This window comes from Branchiostoma floridae, chromosome 2 (assembly GCF_000003815.2).
Source record: "Branchiostoma floridae strain S238N-H82 chromosome 2, Bfl_VNyyK, whole genome shotgun sequence".
NCBI classification, from domain to species: Eukaryota; Metazoa; Chordata; class Leptocardii; order Amphioxiformes; family Branchiostomatidae; genus Branchiostoma; species Branchiostoma floridae.
Genome location: NC_049980.1, coordinates 28,054,251 through 28,074,776, shown reverse-complemented (window position 1 = coordinate 28,074,776; position 20,526 = coordinate 28,054,251). Strand labels below are relative to the sequence as shown.

The following is a 20,526-nucleotide window of genomic DNA, read 5'->3' as shown; positions in this document are numbered from 1 at the left end:
AATTGCAAGTTGGCAAAAATTTTACGTGCAATTTGAAAAATTTACATGCAAAATACTGCAATGTTCTAGCCAGCATCTATCATTCGGTCCTTTGGCAGAATTTTGTTGCTCAAGACAGATAAGAATTTTTGCCCATTCTGTCACTTTTGGTTGACAGAAATTGGCGCATGAAAGTATAGACAGAACTTGAAATTTTGGAAAGATATCCCCATAATCAGCATGTAAGTTTGCAGCAAAGCCAAATTTGATTATTTATAACACCTACTGACGACCGGTGACGATCCCCGTCAGACAAACAAAGGCACCATGGCCTCAGTATTTTTACTATAGGCCAGGTATTTTCAACATGCAATATTGCAAGTTCAGAATATTTTTACATGCACATCTCAAAAACTATGTGCAAATTGCAAGTTAAGTATGTGTATTTCGACCCCTGTACTTGTGCTGTTTGTTAGTACCTACTTGTGTTGTTTGTACCTACACTTGTGTTCTTTGCACCTACTTGTGTTGTTTGTACCTACTTGAGATGCATGTTTTGCTTTCTTTCATCAGTATCAAATGAAGCAATGGGTTTCCATCCTTTGTTACAGTACTAGGTGCAGCAGGACTCGAAATATCCAACTTGCAAGTAGTGATGTGTACCGGTACAGTACCGGTACAATCAATTAGGTACAGATACAAAAATACCGGAACCCTGGTGTACCGGTACTGGACCTGTATCTAATTAGTGCAAGCCAGGCAGGATAACAGGTCAGGAGATGGCCACTTTGACAGATAAAATTACTGTGAAATTACCATAGCAGTCTCTGAGCCCCAGCGAGGGAAAAACAACAAGGGTCAAATTTTTGTTGCATCATGTATCTACCATAATAAACACGTTTTTATTGGTTCAAACATGCTTCTACCCTTTTTAATACATTGTTTTGCTGTTATAACATATTATAATATAATATTATGATATAATATTCAATGCCATGCATTTAGGTCCGGACTCATTAGGTCCGGACCTGTACCTAAACCTCTGGATTCGAATCCGGACCTGTACCTAAACGTGGGTTTAGGTACGCATCCCTACTTGCAAGCCATTTACATATTTTACATGTGTGAAAAACTATCTTGTTTATGCAATGTGGATGTCTCGTACTTAATAACCCTGTATCCCAAGGCTGGTAATTTACACAGATCGATAGGGGTAAGTTGATGTGAAAAGTTTTGGCAATTGTGTATACTCGTATGTTGTCATGCTTAACGATTGAGAGCCTTTGCATATACTACTAAAAATTTATAATTTGAATGTACATGTCTAAAATTGCATGCAAAATGTTTGCAAATTCAATACTGCATCATGTAACCGAAAAGGAAGCACTGGTTATATGGTCTCTTTTTACTCTGTACCTGGTAGATGGGGTCCAAGACGAATTTGTTGAAGCCACGCATGAAGCCTTCTCCACCAGTCTTTTGCCACTTCTTGCCGTTGAAGAACTGGTCGCCCCATAGACGTTTCATCATCTTGTGGAGATCGATCTTGAACTTGTTGGAGTACAACTCGCCGAACTGCTTGAGGGTGAAGGCCCAGCCGTGGAGGCCGGATCCAAACCCAACAGTTCCCTTCTCTGGGCTCACCTGAGCAAGAAGCAACAAACGATGGTCATCTTTTGTATATACATAAACATGCACACGAGTCAACTATGCCATTCTTTAACAAACTTGTATATCTCTAAGAACAAGTTCCTTTTATAACTCACAAATTGTTTCTGTTTCTGTTAACTGCATTGCAATATTACCCTGTTTTAGTGTTTTAGTAAAAAAAAAAAAATTCAGTAAATAAACTATTTTTGCTGGCTTCTTAGTCTTACTTAACTTCTACTACTACTTCTGTCTGCTGTGTCTTTGTTACTCATGGAATTGTACTTATATGATGTGAATTGTATTGAAAAGATGTACACAAGTTATTTAGATAATAAATAACAAATTTGACTGCTTATGTCAGACATACAAGGAAACATCCACAAAGTTTTTTAAAAGGTTTGGAAATAGATACAAGAAAATTTACAAAGGAACTCACCATTATAATCATGAAAGTTCATCTGTTTTGGTAGTAATAATGGTACAATGCATAAGTCAATCACTGAACGTAAACTTGCCACCGGAGTTACAGACATGTAAACTTAAAACTCACCATGATGTTACCCATTGGACCGTCCTCGTCAGCGTAGGTTGCGACAATGACATTGACGTTTTCGACGGTGCGGGCGAAGTTTTGGTACAGGTCTTCCTTTTCGAGCTGGAGTTCCAGCAGAGCACGGTCCATCTTGTTCATGAAGAGCACAGGCTTGATACGTTCACTAATAGCCTGGCGCAGCACAGTCTCTGTCTGCACACACACGCCTGGAAATGTACAGCAAAAACTGGTTTGTCACTCAGGCTAGGAGATTTACTCGTCTTTACTTTGTTTCACAACAAAATTGCAGGCTGGAACAGCAAGTTCCAACATGCAGTTTTTAACCATGCACTCCATGTTTGAACTGCGCATGTACAGCGTGATGCATTGGAATAATGCAAAGTGAAACTTCCCTGAGACAAACAAAACGCTTTCACTTTCAACATGGGAACGGGTTTTCTGCGCGTGGAGAATTTGCGCGTGAAAAATGTGCGTGTGAAAAAATAAAGTTCCTGAAATATGTCAAAAAATTTGCAGCAAGGAATTCTATGGCAGAAAAATTTGAACCTATGATATAATTTCCCATCTGTTACCTGAATTTTTGGTTTGAAAAAACCCTGATTTTTAGATCCCTAGGGAATAGGTAAATTTGCATATTTTGAACATTTCAAAATCACCTAAATTTGACGGAAATACATGGAGAAATTACTCATATGAGGTTTTATATTGTAAAGTATAACAATTTGAGGAAGCTTCATTTCATCTATTTTGAAGCAGACTGTTTCACGTGCAAATTTCAAACTTTTTTGCGCGTGAAAAGTTAACATTTAAAAATCACTTGAAAATCACTCAGATAGAGATTTTGTACTCTAGAATGCAACAATATGATAATTAATTCCATTTTGTGCCATCTTGTTTGAGCTTTTAAGTATAAAACTGCAAAAACTTTTTGAATCCCTTGGGAATCAGCTAATTTGCATATTGTCACGCGCAGATTTTTCACGCGCAAATTCTTCACGCGCACAAAACCCCAACCCATATTAATGTGTAACTTTTCACTGGATTAGTATATTTATATATGTTAATTCCTATCAACACATGTCTAATTTGCAGCACAACAGTTTAGGAAGGAAATATTCAAACACACTGCTTTCAAAGGAAAAAAAGGCTAGAACTTGGTGGTTCGAGACATCACATACAGTCTTGGAGTGTTGGACAGATTATTAGCTGCTGTTAACTTAAGATAATGTCTTGCCAGGATGACCATAAAGAACACCTACCGCTGACGCAGTCGACAACCACGAGAGCGCCGTCAGTTACACGGAGAGCAGCAGTCACCTCGGAGGAGAAGTCCACGTGGCCGGGCGAGTCGATCAGGTTGATGAGGAAACCCCTTTCATTGGGGCCCTCCTTGCCGTCGTTGGGCACAAACTCCATGTCCTTCTCGTCCAGCTCGTAGAAAAGGGAGATAGCGCTGAAAAAACGTGGCAGAACATTCTAAGTTAGTATTTTTCATATGGCCTCAGGGATTACATCCTGCCTAAAAACATGCTTCAAGCAGCCAAACCTGCTGTCAGACCCCTCACGGAGGTAACCCCTGGCCGCAATAGACAGTAATGCAGGCTACCGGCATTTACATAATTTAGTCAAGTCTGGTATTTCTTTGAATTTCACTCAAGTGAATATGCATGCAAACTTTTTGCACTTATTTCAATTCTTCAGAGTCAACTTAGGCCCAAACCTTTGATACACTGATGTTTTTTGTTGTTGGCTGAACTACCTCATTTCAGCATTTCTGACTAAGTGTATTCATTCTAAAACAAATAATCAGACACCATTTCCTTACGTTGACTTGATGGTGATGCAACGTTCCTGTTCGTCTTTGCGGGTGTCGGTGAACCGTGTTTCACCAGCCTTCTGTGAGGCGATGATACCGGCCTTGCTGACCAGCGAGTCGGTCAGCGTGGACTTGCCGTGGTCCACGTGAGCGATCACGGACATGTTCCGGATGTTCTTCTTCTTGTCCATGACCTCGCGGATCTGGTCTACTGTGAAGTGCACCTGGAACACACAGTATAATGTCGAACTTCAAATAAGCAGCAACAGGCAGTAATGAAAGAAGAAGAATTTTTTTTGCAGAGTAAGGCATAAGCAAATAAGCAGTAATGAAAGAAGAAGCTCTTTTGCATAGTTTACTAGGCGTGTGGACAACCGGAATCCTGGGTAATATCATATGTCAAAGGTGAAGGGCCACAGATGTTAGCTGTCTTGTCTCCACCATACATCTTTCTCACGCGGCGGCCATCATAGATTGAAGACGAGGTCAATGAGGCAAACAGACAAAACTTATTTCTAAAATCAGCTCCCATTTAGTTTTTCCCCAGACCACACAAATTTTCACAATATATTATAAGATCAAATAATGATTATTATAACAAGTGTTATGCACTGAAAGATGTAGCAATTTATAGTAGCGTAGACTGATCCCAGTCCTTTAAGAGATGCAAAATAAAACATATAAAAAAAAAAAAAAATATTTGACGGACATGCAGCCAGATCTCTTATTCAGTTATTGGTTGCTTTCCCAATTGGCAGGCTATCATTGGTTGAACTACTAATTATGACGGACAGTCTTTTGTTTGCCTCATTGAACTCGTTTTAGATCTATCATGGCCGCCGTGTGAGAAAGGTGTATTGCCTCTATTTGTGTAATAATGTTGCCTGCAAAATGGCAGAATTCTCACCTTCTGTGGCTTTGGCTTGACATATTACCGAAAATTCATATTGCCAGCAGTTAACTAGATGCAAAAGAACTTGTACTTCTCAACTTAGACTCAAGTTTTAAACAATATTTTGACCTATAAGGTATTTTGTAAGTTTCAAGTCCACTAAATGTTGGCGACTGGACACAAGTTGGTTCAGTATTTACCTAGTTTATCTTTACATTCATGTTTCACGACATACTCTAATATTTAAGACAGACAAATGTAGAATCAAATATTTCTAGCCTAAAAATCTTGGGTAGCAATTCATAAAACCAGTAGGCCAGCCATTTCTCAACATTTCTGGTTATGCAAATTGGGTCCATTGTGTCGATTACAACAATCAGCTGTTTGCTTAATTATTTACTGAGGGAATGTTGCATAATGTCAGGGCAAAGTTCAACAATGACTTTTAATTAGCAGCTGCCAAAAACTGGCATTTCGTGGACACAATATAGATGCTACCGGAAATGGCTGAATTTAGACACATGGACACGATTTGGTGAAAAAATGAGGTGAGTAATGCAGATTATTTAGAAATATTTGAACAAAAAGGTACTTTGATGTAGAATTTTGCGCAGTACACTTTACTTTATAATAAGAACACACCAAAATTAGGTTGATGTTGTTTTTTAGGGCTATTTCTTGAGTTCACACAGCTCGGTGTTATCACATAATAATATTTACAGCTTTCCTTCAAAAGCTTTCCAACTGCGCACTTTTCCTTTTCGCCCCCCTCCCCACACAAATACATGGTACGCCATATCCTGTAGGTTGCGCAATCATATGGCTGAAGTGTGTATGAATGGGCAAAACGGACCGCAAATTACTAGAAATTTAGAGACAATACGAGCGATCAAAAGTCAATTATCGAGATAACGCACAATGAAGGCCAATAACTAGCAATTCTTTGGTTTCGTTGATACTCCTAGTCAGAGAAACCGGTGGAAAACTCCTCACGAAAAGTGCCAACGTGGGACCTTAGCCGTCCAAAAATGCCGGTTCGGCTGCGACACCCATACTTGGAAATCCGGCCTAAAAAAGCGAAATATCGACAAAACCTGGAACATTTTGTGTTCCGAGGATGCGAGAGTGTGTATTCTACCCGATCTGAGTGAGATGGAGGAAGGATGCGACTTACCATGATGGATTTTGGTACGATGTACTCTCTCGGGTGAAAAAGTACTACCACTACAGCGGTGACTGCAGGGGAAAAGGACCGACGTCAGGCAGGCGTGACGTCACCACAGCTCTGGCGGCACCCCCTGCGAAGGTATTGCGACATCGATGACGTCGACAGTGACGTTAATACGACGTGATCTTAAAGATTGCCCCACAGATTTTTGACAGATTAAATATATCCCATCTTTGGAAATTGTTTATATGAAAAAGGATAACGGAAAGGAACGATTTGCTGATTACTGTACTTGAAATTTTGCGTTTGCATGCCATCCACGTGTGAATCATGCCTTCTCCGAATGTTGACCTATGACCCAAATTGGCGGGATCCACCATACTACATTGCAGGAATTTCAGGAAAGGTAAATGTTTTTGTCCTATTTCTGTACTCGCGGTTGCACAACGTTGCTTGTCCAGCATGCAATAGACGAGATTAGGCAAGCCTCGATCGAGTTATATACTGACTACTAGTTTAGAAAGTTTCGAAATCGTCGCTTGCTTTGCTCAAGTAGCTTTTATCAATGTCAGTACTAAAAGCTCCTTCCTTGCTTTGCTTTTATGTTTACCACCAAACCATGGATAATGCATGTTTATTGCATTATGGATAGGCAAGGAGCTTTTGGTAAATGCAAGGAGGTTAAAATATTTTTTAACCTCCTTGGTTGATGTTAACGTTATCCTTAAGTTCAAAAAATTTTTCGGGCAATTATAAATGATAATAGCAATATTAATGTATTAAAATGATACTATGGCTTTCAAACCAGCTCATGCTTGAATAATAAGTTTATGCTTTATGGCCCATCATTTCGACATCCTTTCAACATTACTATTTAGTTACAACATCTGGTTTAATGATCTTGGTTTAATGTCTAAGATATCCTTACATGAAATATACTAATGTTTAGATATGACAGATTTGACCAATTTGTATGCTCAATATTTTTATGCCTGTTGACAACAAAGTACATGTAAAAAATAGCGTGTACGTGCCAGTGTTTTACTACCATCCTGCTCTATACTCTGGACTTGACAGTTTGTGTCTTTTTCTGGGTCGGAAGATGCCTGCAAGGTTTTGTGGTAAACACTGGGTAAGTCTTACCTTTCTTCTCCACACAAACTTCTTCCAAAGATTTGTTAACTTAGTTAGTCTGTGTAACGCAAACTCCGCTATCTGGAGCTTGTAGCCTCCTCCCCGCGGCAATGTACGATGGGCCTGAGAAGCGCGATTAAATCAGGCTATTAACTGCATGCTATCAAAATTGTACCAATCGTATTAAGTTAAGAGATAGATTTAGTAAGTCCAAAAGTCCTTTGGTGTATTTATTTATTTATTCATTTAAGGGTGGTCCCTTCAGTTTAACTTATTAGATTAAATTTGCGAGCACTTGAGACATTGAGAGTAACAAGATTATAACAAATCTGAGATCAGGATACAAAAGCGTATTTTAACAGAAACCAAGGGGGATTTGCCTACTAGTACTAGCAGTATAACCTCCTTGCATGAACTGAATGAATGATACATTCACAATAATACTCTTAAAATAGTAATTGTCGACCTTAAGAGTAATAAATCATACAAGCAACTCAGAATAACTCAAACATTATAACTAAAAATCATAAAGGTCATTCACTGGTCTTTTAGGGTCAGAGGTCAGACTGTTGCTGATTTCAGAGCTCATTATACAATGACAGTATACACATATATTTGAATTGAATTGAACCTGCATTACATCTCCTTGCCTGCTACATGACGCTTGTGCTTCTTACCTTTAGGACTGCAAAGTAATGACTTAGATGTAACCCAAATAATGGCTTCATCGTGGAAAAGAAAATATGACGAAATAGCCGACAATGGTGATGATGGGACTGAGGAAGAGGAAGAGGATGCAGAGGAGGACTGGGGGGCATCCATGGATGACAACACACAAGGACAACATGTACATGTTCCAGACAAGAGGCAGAGGACACTGTCAACATCTCTGCACAGTCTAGGTACTGCTGTGGTCAAGTTAGGGGACCATCATTGTGTGATTGCTTAAGTAAAGGAGTTTTTGGGACATACTTCATACAAAATCCAGCCGTCTTAATAAAAAAGGCTGTCTGTTATTTCCTTGTTGGCAGTTAGTTCTTTCTTTCACAGCCTGCTTAGATATCCTATACCACACGAAAATTGTAAGACAACCTACAAGGAATGCCCTTAATAGTGGTTACATGTCAACAACAATGTGTGTTAGTCTGGCATGAAAAGTCAAAGATCGTCCTCCACGTTACTGTGTGTTTCATGATTTTATTTTTTTTTTACTTTTAGGTGAGGAAGACACCTCCCGTGTGATAGTCCATATTGATGTGGACTGCTTCTATGCTCAGGTGGAGATGATTAGAGACCCTTCCCTTCGAGACAAACCACTGGGTAACTTAACTTGAAAGTTCATCTGTGTTGATAGAAGACCTTCTGGAAAAGTCGAACAGTAATTTTCAACACAAAAAGTCAAGTCAAATTTTTGTGTTGGAAATTACAGTTCAACTTTTCCTCACTGAGTAGATCCTAGATTTGGCTAGTAACTTCATATTCATATTTTATGTTTTAGCAACATTACTGTAAATAATGCAATACTCCTGTTAGCAATGTTGCAATAAAGAAAAAAAAAGAAACAACTAACTTTACTCAAGTTGATACATTATTGTAATCTGGATCTTGTTTCAGATAAAAGTTAATGCCAGACTTTTCACCAAAATGCAAGCTTTCTGACAACAACTGATCAATTATTACAGAGGAAGGTAATCAGCATTCAGCCATTTTTTTGTTTATTTTTTTCATGGTAAGGCCATGTTGATTTGATTATATGGATGACATCCTCCGGGAACTCCAAAATTGATGCGAGCGAGCGAATAAAAAAAAAGTTTGGCCAAAAAAAAAAGTTGGCTTCAGTATGTAATCAAAGTGGCCAGGAAGGTTGAACATAGGACTACAAACACATAGTATGGTATACCAACAGTTAGATGTTGCGACCAGTACATCATACGGGTGCAAAACTTTTTTTTTCTTCTTGGACCAATCTGAAATAAACAGACCTGAAAAAAATCAGACGAACGGGGTTCGCCAATTGCAAAATGGACACACTATGTCGGCGGGTGTTTGGGTCTTACCGGGCCAAAAAGACAACAAAAGCGAAGTGAGTAGAGGTTATAGTCACTTGTACCAAGTTTCTACAGGCAAAGGTACAGAGACAGTTAGCCTTTATTACATGAAGATGGGATTTTAAAATGCCAGTGGTAGTCCAATGATCCTTTGTAGAGATTCCTTTGTAGCAAAATTGACCAATTACCATTGTTTTGAGTATTATCAGTTCTCAAGTTTCCACAGACAATCAGGTCCAGGTTCACGTCCACCTGGAAATGATCCTCTGGACCTGAACGGGACCTATCCTGAATTTACTGGTACATGTACAAACCCCTACCAAAAATCCTTTTTTTTTTCTTTCTTTCTGTCTTTTCACATCTTATTCTTTGACTTTTGAGATATATTTTGGCATTCTATGGCATCAGTTATCGATTTTCTGATACTTTTTTTTTTCAATCTACGGAATATTTGTGCTCATTTTACAGCTGCTTTGCACAATTTACTGTGTGGTCCAAAACTTTTTTTTTTTTTTGGAAATGGCCGAAAATTGGTGCGAGCGCGGATGTCATCCATATAATCAAATCAACATGGCCTAAGATATAGGTGCTAATGCAAAGTGAATACTATGTTTTCATTCCCAGGTATCCAACAGAAGTACATAGTGGTGACATGTAACTACGTTGCGAGGAAACACGGTGTAACAAAGCTGATGGGTATAAAACAGGCAAAGGAGCTGTGTCCAGAACTGGTGCTGGTGAAGGGAGAAGATCTCACACACTACAGGGAGATGTCTTACAGAATAACAGGTCAGGGGGCATCACCAACAAATTTATTTCACTTAAAAGATCTAGACATGTTACATGTACAAAATATACAAAGTATGGCACATAAGATAAGATAAATATCTTAATAATAGTTAAGCACAAAAGTGAAGTCGATACAATTGTAACATCACAGAAAAAACTCTTTAAGCAACTGACTGTCATCTGTCCTAAGAATTCTCTCTGCTTCCATTGTGGAAAGGTTCAGTTTAATCTTATGTATCAATGGATGGTTTCTGTCCTGATAGACTTTCCCTGCCATAGCCAAGGCTTCTTTGCAGGTATTAAATGCTCTCCTGTGATCACCAAAGCTGTGCAAGGCCCATCCCAGGCTGTTTAGTGAGTTGGCTATATCGGGGTGTGCTGTTCTCTGACCATAGATTCTTTTGTACATCTCTAGTGCCTGTTCAAGGTAGCTAGTAGCTTGCCTATAATCTCCTGACTGGCTATATGCTTGCCCCAGATTATTGAGTGAGGTTGCAATATCAAGATGTGCTATACTCTGACCATAGATACTTCTGTACATCTGCAATGCCTGTTCATGGTATCTGATTGCCCTCTTATTGTTGTTATCAGGCTCAGGCACAGGAACACCATTCCATGCATTACCCAGGTTATTCAGTGAGTTAGCAATGTCGGGATGCGCTGTATTTTGACCGTATATACTCCTGCGCATCTGCAGGGCCTGTTCAAGATAGCGGATTACTTTGCTGAAACCACACCGTTCATGATGCCAAGCTGACCCCAAGTTGTTAAGCGAGGTTGCAATATCAGGATGTACAGTAAACTTACCATGAATACTCCTGTTCATCCGTAATGCCTGCTCATAAAAGCTAATTGCTTTCTTGTAATCCCCCAGGTAATACCAGGCATCACCCAGATTATTGACTGTTCTGGCGATGTCAGAATGTTCTGTACTTTGACCATATATACTACTGTGCATCTTATGTGCTTCTTCAAGGTAGCTGATAGCTTTCTTGTACTCACCAAGATGGTTGCAGGCTGACCCCAGGTTATTAAGTAAGGTGGCCATATCAGCTTGGGCTGTACTCTGATCATAGATACTTCTATGCATGTGCAGTGCTTGTTCATAGCAACTAATCGCTTTTGTATAATCACTTGTTTTGTGCCAAACATCTCCCAAATGGACGAGCAACAACATTTTCTGAGTATCAGTTTTATCACCTTTCTCCAGTGCCTCATTGTAGTAGTTGATGGCCAGCCTATATTTACATAGCTCATAGTACATCATTCCCTGTGCTCTTTGGGAATTATCATAAAAATCATAGGAAGAATTCATAACTGGTGTCTGTTGACACAATTCTGACAAAGCTCTTCTAAGAGGAATTACTGTATAATAATATCTGAAAAGCTGTTTCTCATTTGGTAGACGGAAGACTGGAATCAGTGCAGTTGCTTTTATTGTCTGATAGGATGATTCCTGTCCATGCAGTTCTGGTTCCATTGAGGTCAAGGCTGACAAGTTTTCCTTCTGTCCACCGCTTTCCAAGTATGTTCTGAGCCTGAGTTCTGCTGAGATGCTGGTGAGCACTGCCAAGTGATGTGCATTGTTGGGACTGATAACTTGTTGGTCTTCCATTTCTTCTATTGTCTTCCAAACTGTTGTGGGCGTAATGCATGAGGATAGTGCCAAGCAATCCACTGCGAGAGGTGGGAAGCGGTAGAGGTCTTTCTTTACATCTATCAGTCTTGCTGTAACTGTTTCTTTGTCACTGTGCGTTTTAATGTTCAATTCCTGAAGTGTCTCCTCTGCCAGTTGTCGAGCCATTTGACTCCTATCAGCTTGCAGTACCTTCACTATGATGGCCATGTATGTGTCAATCAAATCCTGGTTCCCTGCTATCAGGCATGGGTTTCTCAAGATGGTGGAAAGATGGTATCCTTTCTTCAGGTATTTTGTGATATCAGTTTTTAGTATTGACACCATTGCCTCTGGGGTACAGATGAGTTCAGCACTGTGCTCTACGTTTGTGGGCCCTTGCCTGCCCAGTGGAGTCTTGCTTGCCTTTGGCATGGAGCCATCAAATGCAAAGCCGCGTAGTGTAACAGAGTCATAGTACCAGTCATCTTGTGGTTTATTAGAGTAGAAGTCATTGAGGGATTTTATTCCCAGTGCTGGGAGAATGGTTTCTCCCAGGTTGACCACTTTGAGGTGTAGGTAGTGGGTGAGGTTGCGGAAGTACACAAGACATTCTTCACTTTTTTCCTCTACCAAGATGGCAAACTCCAGGTCTGAGTATGGAGTTACCAGCCCTGTGGCCTGTGAACCCAAACCTATCATAGCATACTTACAGGGAGGGGGGCCCATTAACCCAATGCACCCTTCTACCAGCAAGCTGATGAACTCCCTCCTTTGTTTTGTAATGTTCTCAAACAACTGCCTGACAGCCTGAGCTCGTTTTGCCTCTATCTCCCTGACACATGGGCTGTCCTCTTCATGTATGTAGGGATCCAGCTCCTTGTCAATTCTATCCATCTCCAGCTTGATCTTGTTCCTCATCTCCTTTAGTTGTTTCTTGTGTGTCTCTGTGTCATCTGGGACCACACTGCAGTGTATGTCTAAGCTACATTCGAGGAATGACTTCTCTACCTCTTTAATAGCTTTTACTATGTTACCATTGACGGCTTCATCGTCTGACCGGGCTATTGCTGCATTGTAAAGTGCAGCTGCTTTGACAAAGTCTCCCCCTTCTCCTGTCTGCTGACCTCGCTTACTGTAGACATCCCCCAACTTGTAGAGGGGCTGCACCTCTTTACAGTACTGTTGACGTGGAGAATCTGGGGAGAAAGAATATGAACAGATGCGTCGACTTGGTTTTCAATAAAATCTACAAAAGTATGTTTAAACACCTTCCATCCTGCTTAAAAATACATTCGCGGTGGATTAATGTTTGCGGTTTTTGCGGTGACCACTTCACAGCGAACTTAGCACCACCGCGAACATTTTTCTATTATGGTATATGACTGCAGTCTATGGTGTTACCGCAAACTTAAAACCACTGCAAAAAGTCATTTTTCCCGCTACCGCGAAATTAACTCCCCGCGAACTTAAATGCATTTACAGTAGTATAGTTCAGGATAAGCTTAGTGTATGGTCTGTTGCTTGCAGTCTGCTAGACTTGCTTCTAGAAAAAGTACAAAATGTATATTGACATGACAATACCATGCATTGTTTCACTATCTTGTTCTGTTTTCATAGTAGATCTCAAAAACTCACAGTTATATAGTTATAAGTTTCAAGTATGTCAAAACATACCACAAATGGTTTCCTTACCTCTTACATGCACCAGCTTGAGTGCAGCTGCAAAAAACTTCTCAGCCGAGTCCAGCTTTGCAATGGCAAGGAGTGCTTCGCCGTCCTTAAGGTTGTTTTCATAGTGCCTGGAAATGAGAGGATGGTGTTGGGTTATTGTTTGCAACAGGGATCTGGCTAGCTTGATTTTTTCCCCATCACCTATTTTACAAATTCCCACATCAAATATACATCAAATATATAGCACCCCAGACGATAGAATATTGGTGCTATTTTTTTCCCCTCAAACTCTTGTGCAGGGCGCTTCGATCTATGGTCTGTCTGGGAAGGGGGTGTTATGGGTGTGCCGACGGCAGGGCATAACTGACTCAATCAACAATTTCTGCCGCGGGTTCGGTCAAATTTGGAGGTTAATAACAATATTGCTGCCCTTGTTACATTGAACAAGGAGATATTAATAAAGAAAACAGTAGAACGTTTGAACCAAGACGTATTATAATTTGAGACCTACAAGCTTGAATACTGGCCGTCTTATATGCATGTGTAGTGATATTTTTCTTTCAACTTAAATAAAATCCCGTGGTATTTGGTTTTCTCACCTTATTGTATCATTCGGACGAAGTTGAATTTTCCTTGTTTCTTCCTCAAGTTGCTTCAGTCTTGCTTTATTTTCTGCAGATTTCCTCTTGTGCTAGAAGGATACTCTAATTTAAATTGAAGCAAATATCTCAACTATACTTTTCTTCTAGAGGGGCCATAAAGCCTGTATATGTTACCTTTATAATTTAAATCAAGCTTTATTTGAATATGACCCAAAACTGTTTTAAGCTACTCACCTTTTCCACTTCTTCCTTAGCCTTGCCCAAGAAACCAAGCATAAAAGCAGCTTTTCTCTGGACCTGGGACCTGCACATGGTAGTCCTCTTGGACAGTGTTGAGCCAATGTGCGATCTTCCTTCTCTGACATGTAGTCTTGGGTTCTTTTGAGATGGTTCCTGTATGATTTAATCCATACTTGTCAACAACATCATGAACATGTCATCCATTCCACATTGTACAATGTATCTATTTTATACATTATAATTAATGTGTATCGTGCATTTTTTATACTATACTACTACACAAATATGATGATGACCTAACATGATGATAGGTATACATGTCCGTGGGGAATAAGATAATACAAAGATCCACAATGATGCAAATACAATCATGTGTTGTTCAATGCAATGAGAGTGTTGGCTTGTGTTTTGTTGAAAACAAATCTGTATGAATTATGTTCTATTAACGTATACATGGAAAAAGAGAATAGTTCAGCAAAAGTTTTTTCCTGGCTGGGAAAAAATAGTGCATGCCCAAATGTCATCCTTGAACCAAACTAAAACTACCGGTACTCACTTTTCTCAGAGCTCCCCTGATCTTCACCATATACCTGATACGGTGATGCAGAGTCTGCTTTTGCCCTGGCTCCTCACATCTTGTCAGGGCCTTGTTGTACATGGCAGCTGCTTTGGAGAACTGAGATATATCAGAGTTTTTCTTGCCTCTGACAAGGTAAAAGTCACCAAGTGATTTTTGGACCTCACACTCCAAAAGCATATCCCCCTTTTCTATTGCAGTCACCAACATTTCTGTGTAGATCTGCTCAACAGACTGCTGAGATTTTCTAATGCTTCTGTCCAGTTTGTCACATATTTCTGCCACTCTTAAGACATTACTATCAGCAGTACCCCAGTATTCTGGGGACAACCACTGATAGTTTGGAGTGTACCCCTGTGGCAGTTTTCTATAGAGTTTCTCCATGTAGCCAATTCGATGTTCAAGTGTTTCTCTCATGCCTGGATCTTTGCAGCGCAGTAGTGCAGCAGCATACAGGGCAGCAGCTTTGTCAAACTCATCTGAATCTTTGCCGAGTTTGCCTTTCTGAAGATGCAGGTCTCCAAGACTTTTCAGGACTTCTACCTCCATGAAGCGATCCATGCTAACAATAGCTTCTCTCAGTGCATGCCCCAAGCCAGCTTCCTGTCCGTCCTGAACCCTGAGGCATAACCTCTGTAGCTTTTTTGCAAGGCTGGTCATAATGATGGTGGACATGTTCCTGTTTCAATTCCAATGATAAGCCTTCAACAAAAGACCAGATTTGCTGTTTTGAAAAATGAGAAAATTAGGAATTACTAAAGATTGAACTTTTTTTTAGACAAGGTACATGTACTCCATAATTAAAGTATGATATAGTACACATAATATATGCAGTATTTTATATATCTTCAACAAGATAAAAGGCCAAAGTACAAGTAGCTTTACGACTATACAAAGTAAAAATGCAACTGTTTACAGCACAGAGTACTTTGCCATTCTAAGGTTTTCTTTTTTAACACAAATGCGTTTCATTGAATGCTTCTCCCTTGTGTTTTAAGGCTGGTATCAACAGGAAAAATATGATCTAAGGCATACAAAAGGGCAACACACATTAGGCTAGGTTTAGATATGTTGCAGCTGTGGTCTAAATTCCACATACTTGTACATTGTGCATTAAATCCCAGGAAACCTGGTAAATACATAATGATAACCTGTTGTCTACTCACCTGAGACTCTATTTTTCTGTAAACTTGCCTGCATATCATAGAGGCTGGCCTGCTTCTCCTTCAGTTAAACTGTGTACTGGTGAGAGTTCTGCCTTTTTTCTCGAAAGGAACTTTCTGTATGGCCAGTCTTGTGACTGTGAGTCAATATCAACCTGGGGATGTGGGTCAATCATTACCTCACATGTTTATACTTTGGTCACTGCTACATGTACTGTGAAGTTAGGCCTGGAGCACTTGAATGAACACAATGGCTGATGATGTTTTTCTCATTCTGCAAATATAACTATCAAAACGTATCCAGGAATACTTTGGTACAATTGTCTGTATTGTGACTCTCAGCTCTAAAAATTTTGGTGTTGGATGTCTTTCATTAGCATGTGGATATTTTTGTGTCCATTTTATTATCAATTTACAACAGTCTAAAGTGCCCATTACAAATGATAAACAGACTGATGAGTATGTTACCTACCCTTTCCAGGTCACAAATGTAGAAAGTACAATGTAGGCAATATACATTTGTAAGTCATTGTGGTTTTGGATTCTTCTGCATCATTATTTTGTGTTATGTTAAAAAAATTTATACTTTGATTTTGCAGAGACTTTACAGAAGTTCTCCCCACTTGTTGAAAGACTTGGGTTTGATGAGAACTTTGTGGATGTGACAGAAACTGTTGAAGCGAGGGTAAAGTCTGCCTTCTCTCCCCAACTTAATGGCCACATCTTTCCTGAAATAGAGATAGAAGGTAAAATCATCTAAGTGTCTTAAATGCCCTTTGAGTATTTCCTCAAATAGTCTAAACTAAGACTACTCCTGAACTTGATAATTCTAGGATGTGCACTTGTGCAAGCATCACTTTTGTGTAGACCAGAGGAGTCTTCACTTTAGATTTGTAAAGCATTTGTAAAGCAGTTTTTTGTAATATTTCTGATCTCCCTTAATTGACAGTAACAGAGTATCAAGAATGAAGAAATCAGAAATTGTGTAACACTGAAAATAAATGGAGGTAAAAAAATAAAAAAATAGTAGCAGCTTCTATAATTCCTTACAATGGCTTGCCCAATTAACCTTTGCTTCTTTCTCAACCACAGATGACTCAATGAAAGATGAGAGACACAAGCGGCTTGCGTGTGGTTCTCAGATTGCAGCGGAGATTCGCGAGGCCCTCCACTCCGACCTGGGCATCACGTGCTGTGCAGGGATTGCACACAACAAGCTGCTGGCCAAGCTGGTGGCAGGACAGCACAAGCCCAACCAGCAGACCAGCCTGCTGCCAGGGGGGGTGGGGAAGCTCATGGGAACACTCAAGACTGCCAGGAATATACCAGGTGCAATTATCTGTATTATTCTGTATCTCCATATCCAGAATGATTGCCCTTCATTGTAACACACCAGCTTCTGCATCTTTCTTTATGTAGCCGGTATAATCATGTGCCCTTCGGAGTAACACACCTGGTATCTGTATCTGTCTCGAATTCTCAATGTACCTGTGCCCTTCTTCATGCTGTGATTTGTCCCTTGTCAGGTATAGGGTCCCGCACCGTTAAGAGACTACAGACGTTGGGTACAACCATGCATTCTTAATTCCCCAGCAGACATCTTATGTACTTATATCTGTGCTGTGATCTGTCCCTTGGCAGGTATAGGGTCCCGCACCTTTAAGAGACTACAGACGTTGGGTATCAGCACAGTGCAGGAACTCCAGGATGCTCCAGCTGACACCCTACAGGCAGAGTTTGGCTCTCAGACTGCACAGGTCATGCAGCAGCTGTGCCGTGGTGTGGACCCTTCTCCTGTCACTCCTACTGGACCTCCACAGGTAGGCTGGGAAAACGTTATAGGGAGGGGACAAGGAATTTAGTAACTAGATGGGGGTCAATGTTGTTGTCAATTGCTTTTCATAAATACTGTAAATGTAGAAATGTTGGTTTCATGATGCTCACGGTCTTCACGGTGGCCGCATCACCACGAACTCAACATTTTTCTATCCAGTACATTTGTATATGACTACAGTATACATTTGTATGGCACCATGGGAAACTCAAAATTATTGCAAACACTCCATTTGCCCTCTACTGCAAATTAAATGCATTTACAATACTGTAAATGCATTTAAATTTGCGGGGATTTAATTTCGCGGTAGCGGGAAAAATGACTTTTCGCAGTGGATTTAAGTTCGCGGTAACACCGTCGACTGCAGTCTAATACCATTACAGAAAAATGTTCGCGGTGGATTTAAGTTAGCGGTGATGTGGTCACCGCGAAAACCGCGAATATTAATCCACCGCGAACATTTCTGCATTTACAATAGATGTTTGTTACTACCTGACTGCATGCAACTCTTTCATCTTTGATGGAAGAGATGAAAATGAAATCCATGTGTAGATGTTTGCATTCAATCATTGTTTCCTTCCACAGACAATCAGTGATGAAGATTCTTTCAAGAAGTGTGGATCCTTTCAGGATGCCAAGAAACGGATGACAGGGCTTCTACAAAGTCTGATGAAAAGGTATAAAGGCAGATTTAGAGTTCAATGTATGATATGTATATGCAGGTAAGTGAAAATAAAACTGGGGTTGGGCAGGTATTCATTTTATCTACCTACATCTAACTTATACCAGTCCATGATCAAACCAGCCCATATACAATTGTATGTATCCCTTGATGGGAATTTTGTATAGCATAAAAGCAATGCACCATCATGTCTGAATATTGAGTTCTTGTTTTCCAGGCTGAAAGGTGATGGAAGATTTCCACATGTGCTCAGAGTAACAGTGAGAAAGTTGTCAGCATCCAACAAGTGGACAAACAGAGAGAGCAGACAGTGTGCCATACCATCACATCTGTTTGGCACTCAGGGTGAGTTGTTTAGAGATTTGGAGACTAGAGAGTGAATGAATGAAGAAACAAACAAAATACAAAAGATTGAACGAACAAATGAATGAATGGGAGATATAAGGGAAGAATAGATCAAGGGAGGGAGCAACAGAGAAGTGATGGAGAAAGGGATTATCTGAGTAAGTGATAAGAGAGAGAATTAAACTTTTTCTATCCTGAGCACCCAAAAGATGGCTCTTTGCATCCAACTTGCTTGAGGTATTTCAGTATGCTTGATTTAAGAAAAGATGTTATTGCCAAATATACCAATGATGGCAAGCATAGTGAGGTTTAATAACTTCACACCTTGTCTGACTTTCACCTTACAGGTGATGAAAACAAAGCAGAAGAAACCATCTCCAAACTCCTGGACCTGTGTGTGGTGTTGTTCTGCAAGATGGTGGACGTGAACCACCCCTTCCACCTCACCCTCATCAATATCTGCTTTGCCAAGCTTGAAGCAAGATCCAAACAGTCGGCTTCCATAAAGAATTTCTTCCAGAACGAGCCCACCTCAGCACAGATACTTAAGAAGAATCCTAGTCCTAAGAAAGCTCCTGAGCAATCACAGACACCCCAGAGAAAATCTTCAAGATCCTTCATAGAATCCTTCTTCAAACCACAGCAGAAATCTTTGTCATTCTCTGAGACCCCAAACATGTCCTACCTGACCAATACAGTTCACCATGCACCTTATACATGTACAACGACTGATCAGCAAAATACAGAAGCTACCCCATCAACATCATTTCAGCCTGACTTTACAGCAAAAAATAAAGATGCCAGAAATAGCTCTGTGGAAACTGATTTTGCTGCTGAAAGTTGTTGTAACAGTGATCATATCCCATGTTCAAAGTTGAATGACACCAGTTCCATCAGAACATTGAGTTCTAAACAAGGAATGATTTCTTCTGCTCTGAAGAAAGAGCCCAACACAACCAGCAGAGTCAGAACTTTACCATCTGGTATTGACCCTGAGGTTTTCAGCCAACTCCCGCCAGAAATACAGAAAGAAATCTGTGCAAACTATCAGGAAACAGGAGATGCTTACAGAACTTCTACCTCAATTCAGTCTCTCAACCAAGGACATCAGAACACACATGTAGAGACCCCAAGTTTCTGTGACAACCCTCCATGTATTGAAGGCCAAAGAGACAGTACAGAAGAAGTTGGAGAAACTTCAGGTTGTGCTAAATCTGAATCTGGGACTGCTGAAGGCATTGCCCTTCCTCCAGACATTGATCCTGCTGTGTTCAGTGAGCTTCCAACAGAGATGAAAGCTGAGCTGCTCAAATCTTGGCAGAGAAAGAATTCTTTATCAGACAGTGCACAAACGGACAGAAGACCTCAGGCTAGAAAGACTGGAAAGTCTCCAAGTATTGCCAAATACTTTAAGAAAACAAATAGCTAGTGAGAAAAATTAGATGCAATTTTTTTGCCATCACTAGCAAGGCAACATGGTCTTGAAAATGTAATTATGGTACTATATTCTTTAAGATTTTAATAAAATTTTCATGTACCAGTATTCAAAATGAGAAAGGATACCTGTTCCCTGTATTTTAGATAGAGCCTTAATGTGTCACCTAACAATTATTCACAACTTTATCACCTTAAAAAGTAAATATTTCAAGTTCATGTTCACTTGGTTCCATGAGTTACTACTTGGTACATGTATTTTGTCTCCTTACTGACACTGTTACAGTAGTTGATGTCAAAACTGCTATAACTAATACTGTTATGAACAATT

General features: G+C 40.0%; 3 protein-coding genes across 7 annotated transcripts in view; 1 reads left to right on the top strand and 2 right to left on the bottom strand.

The window, feature by feature from the left end:
* LOC118410467 (translation elongation factor 2-like) overlaps positions 1-6,221 on the bottom strand; it is a gene marked incomplete in the record, with an annotated part of 15,337 nt that extends 9,116 nt beyond the window's left edge. Inside the window, 5 exon segments of the mRNA XM_035812200.1 lie at positions 1,396-1,623; positions 2,180-2,388; positions 3,442-3,635; positions 4,008-4,222; positions 6,065-6,221. Of these exon segments, the coding sequence (XP_035668093.1) occupies positions 1,396-1,623; positions 2,180-2,388; positions 3,442-3,635; positions 4,008-4,222; positions 6,065-6,067 (849 nt within the window).
* On the top strand, positions 6,032-20,526 carry LOC118410468 (DNA polymerase iota-like). Of its 5 annotated transcripts, none has more exons than XM_035812202.1 (11): positions 6,332-6,464; positions 7,161-7,190; positions 7,876-8,094; positions 8,411-8,512; positions 9,865-10,029; positions 16,500-16,646; positions 16,993-17,229; positions 17,542-17,720; positions 18,320-18,411; positions 18,634-18,761; positions 19,109-20,526. In XM_035812202.1, the coding sequence occupies exons 3-11, from the start codon at positions 7,911-7,913 to the stop codon at positions 20,188-20,190; spliced, it is 2,316 nt and encodes a 771-aa protein (XP_035668095.1). In that variant the 5' UTR covers positions 6,332-6,464; positions 7,161-7,190; positions 7,876-7,910; the 3' UTR covers positions 20,191-20,526. The 5 variants fall into 5 exon arrangements, with proteins under 5 accessions (XP_035668097.1, XP_035668096.1, XP_035668095.1 ...); XM_035812201.1 differs by having other exon boundaries at positions 6,342-6,464; positions 7,136-7,190; XM_035812204.1 differs by lacking the exons at positions 6,332-6,464; positions 7,161-7,190 and adding an exon at positions 6,032-6,196.
* Positions 10,164-16,490, bottom strand: LOC118410466. The gene is made up of 6 exons (XM_035812199.1): positions 15,904-16,490; positions 14,717-15,461; positions 14,155-14,313; positions 13,918-14,009; positions 13,340-13,446; positions 10,164-12,843 (listed from the first exon to the last, which is right to left on the bottom strand). The coding sequence occupies exons 2-6, from the start codon at positions 15,410-15,412 to the stop codon at positions 10,175-10,177; spliced, it is 3,723 nt and encodes a 1,240-aa protein (XP_035668092.1). The 5' UTR covers positions 15,413-15,461; positions 15,904-16,490; the 3' UTR covers positions 10,164-10,174.

Coding starts and splice junctions, on each gene's coding strand:
- LOC118410468 (XM_035812204.1), top strand. CDS start 7,911: ATGGCTTCATCGTGGAAAAGAAAATATGACGAAATAGCCGACAATGGT. Junction 18,412..18,633: donor CTACAAAGTCTGATGAAAAG/GTATAAAGGCAG, acceptor CTTGTTTTCCAG/GCTGAAAGGTGATGGAAGAT. Junction 18,762..19,108: donor ACATCTGTTTGGCACTCAGG/GTGAGTTGTTTA, acceptor TTCACCTTACAG/GTGATGAAAACAAAGCAGAA.
- LOC118410466 (XM_035812199.1), bottom strand. CDS start 15,412: ATGTCCACCATCATTATGACCAGCCTTGCAAAAAAGCTACAGAGGTTA. Junction 13,447..13,917: donor CGTCCGAATGATACAATAAG/GTGAGAAAACCA, acceptor TCTCATTTCCAG/GCACTATGAAAACAACCTTA. Junction 12,844..13,339: donor CAAGCTGGTGCATGTAAGAG/GTAAGGAAACCA, acceptor CTTTCTCCCCAG/ATTCTCCACGTCAACAGTAC.